Source organism: Saccopteryx leptura, chromosome 1 (genome assembly GCF_036850995.1).
Source record: "Saccopteryx leptura isolate mSacLep1 chromosome 1, mSacLep1_pri_phased_curated, whole genome shotgun sequence".
NCBI lineage: Eukaryota > Metazoa > Chordata > Mammalia > Chiroptera > Emballonuridae > Saccopteryx > Saccopteryx leptura.
The window spans coordinates 218,307,410-218,319,684 of record NC_089503.1 but is presented as its reverse complement, the minus strand read 5'-3'; the positions used below and the strand labels follow the sequence as shown (position 1 = coordinate 218,319,684).

The 12,275-nt window shown below is 36.7% G+C and overlaps 1 protein-coding gene across 6 annotated transcripts in view; it reads left to right on the top strand.

Annotated features, from left to right (window-relative positions):
* LRBA (LPS responsive beige-like anchor protein) overlaps positions 1-12,275 on the top strand; it is a 629,646-nt gene that overhangs the window by 597,682 nt on the left and 19,689 nt on the right. For all 6 annotated transcript variants that reach the window (XM_066386366.1, XM_066386375.1, XM_066386349.1 and 3 more), the window contains exon 53: positions 4,801-4,968. In XM_066386366.1, the coding sequence (XP_066242463.1) occupies positions 4,801-4,968 (168 nt within the window). The remainder of the gene's footprint in view (positions 1-4,800; positions 4,969-12,275) is intronic.

Sequence of the window (12,275 nt, the reverse complement as noted above, 5' to 3'; positions counted from 1 at the left end):
ATTTGTGCTAAGTGTATTTTGATGACAGTAATGTAACAGTTATGAAAGAGTAGGGAAAATGGTTGAAAATGTACTGTTCATAGGATAAGTCCTAGAATATTTTTTAGGCATGACCTTGTTTATTTTTTCTTTTATGTAATTGATGATCTAGTTGTTGTTTTTTTATAATTTGCATTTTTATTCTGTAGATTCAGAAAGAAAACATCAGTATTCAAAACTTTCTGACTCATTGGGCTTTTATTGCATATTTAGGGTCTGTGAGATTGATAACTATTCAATCTAAAATGCCTCTAAGAATTCTTTAAAAATACAGTGGGGATTGATACATTTTCCTAAAACATCTATTATTATAATGCTTTTTTTCTGATTTAGCAATCAAATTGAAGTTTTAATCCTTTCACTGTATGGCAATTATTTGACCTGAGACTGTGCTTCCCGTTTGCACAAATTTTCAGATTAAAATGTCTTCATACTCCTACAGGATTTTCTTAAACATCCCTTTATATAGCATGTGTTTCTTTACACATTTTTTAGAATTATTTTGAAATGGACATCCAGTACGTTCCTCCTTGGGCGAGCAGCGCCGGTGGTTCTGGCAGTGGGCGGGGTTCCCTTGCCCCCAGCTCAGTGACCAGGCAGCCCGCCCTGCAGCCTCTGCCAATCTACCTCGTCCTCATTGCTAGGACTTGGTCCTTTCCAGGGTGCCGCAGAAGTGGAATTCTCTATCCTGTCAGTCTTTGGTTTTGATGTTTGAGGAGTTTTGAGTTTATCCTTCCATATCATTTTTAAAAGGCATGAAATAATATTTCTAAAGCTAACTTTACTTTATATAATAGTTATAATTAAAATAACTCTTACACTCAGACACCATTCTTTAGAATTGACAAAATTCTTTCACATACATACTGTTCCGGCCTCACAGTAATCCTATCAGGTAGACAGAGTAGGGCCCTTACCTCCATTTTCCGGAGGATGAAACTGAGGGTTAGAAAAGTTGGCTTGTTGAAATTTGTGTGGATAATGGTGACAGAACTGGGCATTGGAGGCAGCTCTTCTGACTTCGAATGCTGTGTCCTTTGTGATTATACTATGTTATCTCATGCAGGTGTGATCCATCAATCACTGGCTCATTTGAAAAACACTGTTGTATAGCACTGACTTCCCAGTGTGTCTGCCATGTTACATTAGACTTAATAAATTAGATAACATTTCTTCCCCCTTCCCAAACTTTCTACTTTACTGTTTTTTCAGATGTGTGTATGTGTAAAACATTGTGATAAGTAGTCTTACTATAAACTGCATGTTAATGGGACTTAGTCTTGCATAAAAATATTTACAGTTGCCCAAAAAGTTGTGAAAAATTCTCAAATGATAGTCCTCGTATCTTTCTTACTCTCTTTCTACCAGCAAACTCTGATTCTAGTTGGTTTAAAATAATTTTAGTTAACTATGTGTCTCACAATATGTGTATATGACAGTGGAAATATTAAATATATTCTCTTTAATTTGGCAGGGAAGCAAGGGAAAAATTGTATGATCAATAATATATAATGGTAGAGCTATCACAGGTGTTGAATGCAATTATATTTTAGCACATAAACCCCCCCAAAAATATCCTTCTCTTATTAGGGTTGGGAGGGGTAGGGGAAGAAACACGGTTGTAACAGGAAATTCTTTTAACATAAATCATGTTTTCGGGACACAGCGCGCAGCGAGGCAACAATAAAACCTTCCCTCAGCAGTGGGAATTATTTTCAGGCCACATTTTAGATTCAGTGGTGCAGAGTCCTGAGCTTGAATTTTTTTTTATTTGTAGCACAGCTGTCAAATAAAACATTAACTAGAAAATTTGTTCTGTCAAAAAAGGGATATTCTAGTGCTTGTGGTAATATTTGATATTAGTGTGTGGAGAGGTGGGCTGGTATTAAAGGAAACAAAAACTAAAAGTTGAGGAACACTTATGAGATTATCAGAAAATCATTTACCAAAAGAGCAGCAGGTATTTATGTGCTGTGATTTATTTAGGAGGAGTGAACCTCCGGCCCGTCGCAATAACTAACATTGCTGAGAAAGGCTGCAGAACAGGAAAAAGTAAACTTAAAAAATAATAATGTTTTTCAGAGTTGAGCCCAAAGTATAAATTGTAGAGAATAAAATTAATTTGTACTAGAATATGAAACCCTTTAGATGGAAATACTTAAATGCCACTCGCGTATTTCGACCTTCCCTGACGCCCAGTCTGCATTTGTTCCATCTTGTTATCCCCCAGATCCCGCCTATGCTTCTCTTTTGTAATACCAGCCACTGTTCCTTATTATGTATCTGTTTGTGTTTGTTTAATGTCTGTCTGCCCCACAGGACGGGCAGTACTCTGGGGACAGGGACCATGTCTTTTCACCACTGTATAGATGAGACAGTGCCTCCTGCTTGGCACTTAGTAGATGCTCAGTAAGTGTTTCTTGTGTGGAAAAATCACTGTGATAACTTTTTGGGCAAAATTAAAACACGAGGAAATTTTAGCTAAAAAAGAAACCACAGTGACTGAGTATCCCATTTTCCTGACACTGATGTTCTAGATACAGAGTGATGACTTAACTAATAAGTACTAAACGAATCTTGGGTAATTCTGTCACTCTATTTAATCCATCCTATATTTACAGGTAAAGCTTTCTACTTTGACCTCACACGAGTTGGAAATTACACAAGTTCCCGCACGAACACCCATTCTCTCGCAAGCCTCCGGTGCACGTGGAGCCCTGGGGTTTCCTCTGCCCCAGAATCTAGTTGTAGTTATTTTGTTCATTCTTATGCCTGCAGCCCACTGATTTGATGGGTATCAAATCTTCAATGAGCCAACCCTAAATAGTAGTTAAATCCCTCCTAGTTTACATGCTATCAGCATTTAGGTATAGACGGAGCCAGAAGTCACTGTACATACTCTGTGATCAAAAGCAATCACAGTATTGTGGTTCTGTTTCCTTCAGTAGTTAAAACTCACTGATTTTACCTTCAGTTTTCTAATCTGTAAAAAGAGTGCAGTCAGCTACCTAACTTTCCTCTTGTCCTTTGTAAGACCGGCCTCTCATTTTTCCCCACCATTTTTTATCACTAAACCTCTCCACTTCATTCTTCATATAAATTGGAAATGATGTGAAAATTACTATCTTTTTTATATTTAATTTGCACTTTCTTTTCCATTTTTTATTCTAAAAAATCTTGAATTCCTCTTACCATATTCTTTATGGTATATTTCATCAGTAAATATGGATATAGCTAGTTTTTAAAATGAAATGTTTAAAAGTCAGTTTAAAAAGCTGAAGGAATTCAGAAATGAACATTTTTAACCTTTTCAGTTAAAACACCTGCTTTGACTAAACTCTTTATTTTCAGGAGAAAAAAATATACTTTATTAATATTGCAACTTGAGATAGAAATGAATCTGATTTTAAAGTTACTCGTAGAAGTCTGTGGAAGAAAAAAACACTGATTTATTAAAAGTATTTCTGTATTTTATTTCTAAATTTACAGCATTATAATAAGCATTGATTTATTAAAATAGAAAATATAAACAATTTAATGTAAATACTTTTTAGTTATATATATTATCTTAAAAAGTTAAGTACATTTAGATGCCAATACTTGAGACCTTAAGCTTTTGAAAAGGTAATGATGTGTTCCAAGGTAAACACACAAATGTTTTAGTTATTATTTTTTTTCAGCTTAGTGATCTTTTTTGCCTGAACATTTGAGCTATATTTTTTGTGACCCCTCTCTGAAATACTTATATATAAAAAAGAAATTGCTAATGAATTTTAAGGGTAGAAATTCTGTGATATTTATTTTCAGGTTCTATAGACATTTCAAAGGAAAATGTTAGCTCAAAGCTAGAGGGAGGGAAGGGAAGGGAAGGTCTGCTACAGGTATTTAATTCTTTGGCCAAGTTTGTATGAATTAAAAATACCATATCTGATTAAACAAAGATTCTAAAAGGTGGGAGCTTTACTGTTCTCCGATCCCATCATGTGAACAATTCATCCTGTTTCGAAGGCCTAGATATAATAAATTTTCCTGGGTTCTCCCCCCCCCCCCAGTCATTACCATGAGATAAACTGCCCTAGTCTTAATTTCATCATCACCCCCCTGAGGAATTTTCATCATTCAGGTGAAATTAAAACAAAGAAAAGAATGATGTGGTTCAAATTGAAATCACAGTATATTAGTCTTTTCATCAAAACTTAACTCATGTAATCCTGGTTTTAAAAAAACAGGCGCTTCCAAAGTGACCACACCAGCCTTGTAGAGATCACTGAACAAAGAAGAGATACCTCAAATCTTTACTAATTCAGAGATGGGTTTGTATTAGTTCAGTCTGAATTAAAGAGTACTTACAGAAAGACAACTAAGTTTTGTTGTGTTTTGAATCATACAGAGTAACTTAAGAAAATGTTAAAATGGTTTCAAATAAGGGTTCTCCAGGGCCTGCTTTCATCAATAAATATGATTCATTTGTAATTTATAGTAGCTGTTATAGTGATTCGGTACCATGGTTCTTAAATATTACTATTTGATTTGAGGTAGTTTTTGTCTTCCAGAATGTTATTATCACTGTTCAGTTGATGTTTTTGTTTGTGTTACTGTCCAAAGAAGATTTAGAGGTTGGACCAGATCAAACTTTATCATAAAATCTAAATCATTGGAATATATTAATAAGGGTTTGTTATCTTACAAGTGAAGGGTCACTGGATATTTTGTAAAAAAAATTTTAATGGCAATTTCAAAGATAATTGTTTTGTGTTTCAGGAAAATTGATCCAAGTTGTGTTTGGCCATTGGGATGTTGTCACTTGCCTCACTCGTTCTGAGTCATACATCGGGGGAAATTGCTACATTCTCTCAGGGTCACGTGATGCAACCCTTTTGCTCTGGTACTGGAACGGAAAAAGCAGTGGGATTGGAGATAACCCAGGCAGTGAGTACAACTGATTTTACAAGTAAACCTGACCAGTGCTGTGTAGTAACATTTTGCAGCGAAGATATCTTTTTCATCATGGTGAAAGTGAAACTGAACTCCTAAGTCGTTTTAATTTCTTAGTTAAAATTTTAAAAAGGTCTAGATAGCCTCATTATTGACATTTTGTGACCACAGATAATTCAACTCCCAAGCGTGAAACCTCGTTTTTCATATTATAGGTTGTTCTTATGACCTGAAAATGCGAGTTCTTCATTGTAAATGGCTGTCATCACGTAAAATAGAGGTGTTTCATTCGCTAACAATAAGATGTAACATAAAAAGAACAATCACGTATTATCTTGTTTATTGAATTCATATTTTAAGAGAAAAACAGTATAATTTTGTGGAAACAAACCAGCCTTTATAAAAAAATGTGCTTTCATTTACATATTAAAAGGTAAGCAGGTCATAAAAGGCCAATATGGAATATTCAAATGGCTCTTGGTTTTTCAGATGGGAAATGAAAATGTTCACCGACAGCCTTAAACATCTTTATGAAACTACGCTGAAGGCAGTAAAACAAAAAATGTGTAACCATTTAAAATTGTAATTCACAGAAGGCAAAAAAGGAAGCAGCTACCATTAAAACCAATCGCACACAGCTGCGGAAAAGAAATGGCTTTAGAAAAACACATTAAGAAGTAGGAAAAAACAATTAAAGGGACCACCTGAAAATGAGAATTTAATTAAAATTATTATGACAACACTGAAGAGTTCCTGCAAGAATAGCTTTAGATTTTTACTTCATAAGGTAGAGTCTTTTAGCTGCTCTCAAATATTTACAGTTTCTTAATTTAAAGCAAGTTGCAGTGTATTTGTGTAAGAAAGGATCATGTTGTTCCTGATTACTTTACCTGAACCCTACTGCACGTCTGTCATTCAGTCCCAGATTATGCAACAGTCTGCGATATTTAAGTCCATCGTGTTTTGTGTTCGCTTCTGCAAGTGGTGCTTATTAAATGTGTAATACTGGTACAAAAGTGAAACCTTATCATTGAAAGCCAATACGATTTTAAAAGAAGAGTATGCAAAGTATTTTATCAGAGCTGGTTCTGCTGTGTTTGGTGCGGTTTTTATTCAGTGAACCTCTACTATGTATATATTTTAATGAACACACAGATCATTCCCTATACGAATAGAATATAAAAAAACCCTGAAGGCCGCAATGCTATGGAGAATGCTGTCTTTGTGATCAGATCCAACTTCTACGTGTGTCTGTGTGTGAGGACTGTGTGCATGTGTGCTTGTACAGCAATGTCCATTTCACATATACTAAGGGTAAAATGTTAAAATACATAAAATTCAGGAATTTTGTTGCTCACAGTCTTTTGAAAAGAACTTAATGTTCTTTTCATTATAGACCCTCACATTCTGCTCATTTTCCTTCCTGGCCTTTTAGGATGCGTGGCTACTTTCAATTTCTTTTTTTTCCTGTGTTTATAAATTCAGTGATTGAGATTTACTAAATTAACTCAGACAAACATAGATTTGACATAGATAATAAATATACCATTTTGTAGTTACCTGAAAATATTTAGGAAGAACTTTCTCTTGTCTTAACATACTGTATGATGTTTCCTATACATATAGCAATCGGAATGCAAGGGGGAAAATTTTTTTTTTTACTTCTTTTACCCTAATCATGTTCTGTATGTTATTACCTATGTGTATTCTAAGAAGTAGCTTAAGGCTTATTATCTACACTTATAAGTAATTGTTGTATTTCACAGATTTAAGTATATTTTTAAAACTACAAATATTGAGCTTTACCAGCAAAGGTGAAATATATTTTTATATATTTAAATACCTTACAAATTACCTGAGAGATGATTTTTACATGCATATACTCCAAACAACAAATGAACCGAGTCGGATTGACCACATTCTGGAGTTTGGAGTCTGACAATCTGAGTTCTAAGCTGTGCTGTGCTCTTTGCGGCCTGTCTGCGAAACGAAAGCAACAATAGGAGCTGACTTAGGTGTTATCAGAGCACTGGGTGCTCGGAGCAGATAAATCACCACGCACACACCATCTTGTCGGCATTAGAGTATATATTATAATGCTATATTTTTCATAGAGCACTTCATCTGTATCCTCTCATTGTGTGCGGTGTGGGGGACATTAACTCCATGCAGTGCTGGTAATGGAAAGAAAAGAAATACAGAAGAATAACAGAACAGCACAGCTAATAAAAATTTTAGAAAATTGGAATGTATCTTGACGAAATTAAATGACCTTCCTCAAAGTGAACCCCATGCTTCCAGGCCCTCCGCTCGCATCTGATGGGCTGGTGGCCCGATGTAATTTTGCTCTAGCTGTGAAGGGTGAACTGGGAGAAAGACAAATAGGCACTTTTTCAGATAATGAGAATTTCCACACATTAGAATAGAAACATGAACAAGCCAGTCTAAGCTATTCAAAACAAAAATGACCAAAAAAAAAAAAAAAAGACATTTTTACCGTGTGTGTTTTAAACATCCATGCAAGCTGGTTCGGATATTATAAGCCCCGGGCTCATGGCAGCTGCCGAAGTCAGAGCTTTCCAGATGGGGAACTGTAGAGTCTGCTTATTCCTATACTGTATCTAGTAGATGCAGTAGAATCGTCCTTTAAGAAATGGTCAGGCGTGCATGGGTAGAATTGCAGTGTGGTCTGTAAAGGCACACAATGCCTCAGCTTATGTGTTTGAATTTAGATTTGTTTCTCGCTTTAAGGGAAAATAGGTAAAGAAAGCGAGTCTGTTGTGTTTTTTTTTCCTGCTTTTCAGAAGTCTCATTCAAAGATTCTGTTTTTTTTTACTTTCAAAAATTAGAGATAAACTACTAATTTTACTTGGTAGGGTCATAAACCTGCTCCATTTTCTATAAACCTTAGTGCTATATGTAAAGTTCATGGCTTTATTACTGTTTTTTAAAAAATCATGTTGCCCGATATTAATATGTGCATTGCTTGGATAAGATCAGGCTAATTTTAACTGGATGCAATTTCTATCTAGTGTAGCTGGGAGTCTATAAAGGGTGCACGTAATCTGTCTGGATTCTGTGGCAAAAGCAGTGCTGACCTGTTAGGCAGATAGGTTTTCATCCCTGACTTTCTTGTCTTGGGGTAGTTATCGCCTGTGGGATGCAGTTTTTTCAATGAGAAGAAAATTAAGCTAGGATTCCAGCTCATTGTGATTTTAAAAAATAAAACCAATCAAGAACATTTCAATAAAAGATGTTTTTTGTTTGGAAGCCTATCTCAGCCCGAGTACTCTGTGTGCTTTAGGACCGCATCTTGTCCACCGAAACGCTTTTCCTGAAATACTCCTTTTTCCTTCAGAGTAAGGCTCTTCAGGCTGCACACTTTTAAATTTTGGAGAAAATGTTACCCAATGCATTCAGTTGACATTTGAAATACTTTAAAATTTTGAAACGATCTTATAAGCAAGATGAAAATTTACAAAATAGTTATTTATCCACCATTTTTATTGTATTAATAGATCATGAAATTAAAGTTAAATGCTTATTAAAAACACGTAAGTACTTAAGTATTTTTAGGTATCTGAGTTTTTTAAAGCCACAGTTGAGTAGCTTTAGAAGCAAATGGCTGCTGACTGAGGTGTTGTATAGATTTGTGTGTGTAGTATTTCGGTGAAGTAGTTTCCATTTTCACATTCTGTTTTTGATTTGATTGAAAGGTGGCATTTTTTTTTCCTTTTTGCAATCAGACATGCTAATCTATGTCAGCTTTCTCCTTTATGGGAATGGCGTCTGCTGGAAAAAAAACCAACTAAGTTTTTCTCATAACACCAGGATTCTGTTCTTTAAGAATATTTCAGCACCGTTAATTAGAGAGAAGGTTTTATTAACCATAAGGCTAGCACTAACAGAGCACAGAGCTGTTTCTAAAGTACTGTATGCCGTGGCTGCCCTGCTTTTCTTCTCCGTCCAAAACTTCATTTTGTTATACTCTCATCAATCACTTAAGTCATTACCGTAAATCCTACTGTTGTTAATTTTACTGGTATCACCCTAATGAGACATTCCTGCTATAATTAAAAATGAATTCTAACTTTAAGGCATTCTAAATTTTTTTTAATGAATTTAGAATGATCTTGCCAGATGACCGTAAATACCACTGATATACCTAGACTGCTCATCAAGTCTCTAACAAAAGTAGTATCACTCAGGTATGAATTATTTACTGATTGCCTCTGTGCACGTGTCTTATGCATATGTATACCTTGTGCACATATTTGGAAATTATGTTCTTTTTACCATAAAGCCTAATATGTTTTACTGAGGCCACTGATAAATCCTTATTCTTTGTCTTGCCAAAGTAAGGTAGATGTAACACAAACTGTAGGTGTCCTAGAGCACCACCTGCTGGATGGATTTGGGGATTTAATGTTAGGAAATTTGAAAAGTAGTACTTGTTAAGACAGGTGTCCTTTGTTGCTAATTGCCTATGATGTATTATTTATGGGTCACAAATGGCAAGACACGTTGTGTTGAACCATAAGACTTTTAAGATAACTCACTTTCTTTCTTCTTTTGCTCCATACTGACCTGGATTTGGAACTTGATAATAAATATTTTGTTTAAGGAAAAAGTAAGCAAAATCTATGTGCAATGAAACAAAGCATCTGTCGTGAGATACAAATTCTCTTCATTGCAATAAAATATCACTGGATGATATTTTATCTTTCCATTCCTTACATTCACTAGATTCTGAATATGAAAGCAATGCTTGCAACAAGTAGCCTTTTTATACCTGGGATAGGACTTGTGATCTGATTTTTTTTTTTTGTCGAGAACAAGTTCTTGTGTCTTCCCAAGAGCTTGTCCACATCGTATTTGTGGTGTGCACTGTTGCATTCACACTAAGTCTGCCCCATATTTGTGGTGTGCACTGTTGTGTACACAGTAAGACTGCTCCATATTTGTGGTGTGCACTGTTGTGCTCACACTGACTGCCCGTATTTGCGGTGTGCGCTGTTGCGTACACACTGAGACTGCCCCGTATTTGCGGTGTGCGCTGTTGCGTACACACTGAGACTGCCCCGTATTTGCGGTGTGCGCTGTTGCGTACACACTGAGACTGCCCCGTATTTGCGGTGTGCGCTGTTGCGTACACACTGAGACTGCCCCGTATTTGCGGTGTGCGCTGTTGCGTACACACTAAGACTGCCTCGTATTTGCGGTGTGCACTGTTGTGTACACACTAAGACTGCCTTGTATGTTTTTTTCCTTGAAGAATTCATCAAGTAGGGTTTGAAACAATATGTTTGCAGTGTTCAAGTTCAGGTGACATTAAAACTATGTCTATGAAATTCTCCAGAAGGTCCAGGATGTTTAGTGCTCCGTGATGTAATGCAGGCCCTCAAGTTCCAGCAAAACAACTCTGTATTTACTGCTTGTAACTAATAGTAGATGTGGTAAAAGGAATTATATTCATATGGCAAATGAATACAACCTTAATGTGCACCATATGCAGAGTGGTGGGGCGATGGGCCAATATATCACATTTATTTACCTTGTTTAGTTGCAGAGAAAAATGGCTATACCATTCAGCCTGTAGGCTATAGCCATATAAATATGAGAACAGAAGAACTGATGGTTTATGCCCTCAAATTGAAACTGAGTGTCTTCATACGTAGACTTTCATAGTGCCACACCAAAGAAAGTTGTTTTTCTAATACTTTATGCTCAAATAGGAAAGTTAATTTCAAACAAGTGCTAGAATTAATCTTAGAAGGTACAGATTCCCTTCAGTCAGCTATTTTGTATACGCTCACAAAGAAAATTTGAATGTCTTCTTTCATTTAATTGGGAGAGTATATACTGAAACTGAAAGCTACTTCCTCCCTCCTTTTCAAGCCTAAAAGCGGGATTCTTCTGCTTTTAGAATATTTCATAAGTGCGCGTGTGTGTGACATTATTGTAAAACTACTAAGGATACATTTAATTAATACCTCCTGGAAAAACATATTAGACTGACTTTATCACCTTCCAAAAAGTTGGCTTCATTAGAAAAATTATATGACAGCTTTGTGCATATGTACCTCATATTGTACGTTAGATATTCCTGAGAATTTATGAGAAGAGACCTGTTTTTATATGAAAGTAAGTACTTAAATGCCTCTGTTGATTTCTTTTACAAAGCAGCAATTAGCCTATCTTTTAAAGTAACATTTCTCTCATTCAAATAGGCTGAGACTTCCAATTTTGGATTTGAATGTTTTTAGATAGGAAGAAATACTTAGAAATCATTCTTCTTCTCATGGCTTACCTTCATAACTGTTGAGCTTTTTAGCTTTTATTCTTAGTTTGTAACTTTCTCCAACTGAGAGATTGCTTTATTTCCGTGGGGTGAGTGAGGTCAGGATGTTTTCTTTTCTTTTAATTGAGAGATAATTGACATATAACATGATATTAGTTTCAGTTGTGCAACATAATGATTTGGTATTTGTATATATTGCAGAGTGATCAATCACCACAGTATGTTTAGTTAACATCCATCCCTTCACCGTTACACATTTTCTTTTCCTTTCATGAGAACTTTTAAGATCTGCTCTCTTAGCTACTTTAAAATAGATAATTTAGTATTGTTAATTACAGCCACCATGCTGCACATTCCATCTGCAGATGTGTTTATTTTGTACCTCAGCCCATTTCCCCCACCCCGCCTTTGGCAACCACTAATCTGTACTCTGTATCTACAAGTTTATTATTTTTTTTTCCTTTTCATTTTTCTGAAGCTGGAAACAAGGAGAGACAGTCAGACAGACTCCCGCATGCGCCCGACCGGGATCCACCCGGCACGCCCACCAGGGGCGACGCTCTGCCCACCAGGGGGCGATGCTCTGCCCATCCTGGGCGTCGCCATGTTGCGACCAGAGCCACTCTAGCGCCTGAGGCAGAGGCCACAGAGCCATCCCCAGCGCCCGGGCCATCTTTGCTCCAATGGAGCCTTGGCTGCGGGAGGGGAAGAGAGAGACAGAGAGGAAAGCGCGGCGGAGGGGTGGAGAAGCAAATGGGCGCTTCTCCTGTGTGCCCTGGCCGGGAATCGAACCCGGGTCCTCCGCACGCTAGGCCGACGCTCTACCGCTGAGCCAACCGGCCAGGGCTCTACAAGTTTATTTTTTAAGATTTCACATATAGCCTGACCCGGTGGTGGCACATGGATAGAGCATTGGCCTGGGAGGCAGAGGACCCAAGGTCAAAACCCCGAGGTTGCCAGCTTGAGCATGGGATCACGGACATGGTCCCATGGTCGCTGG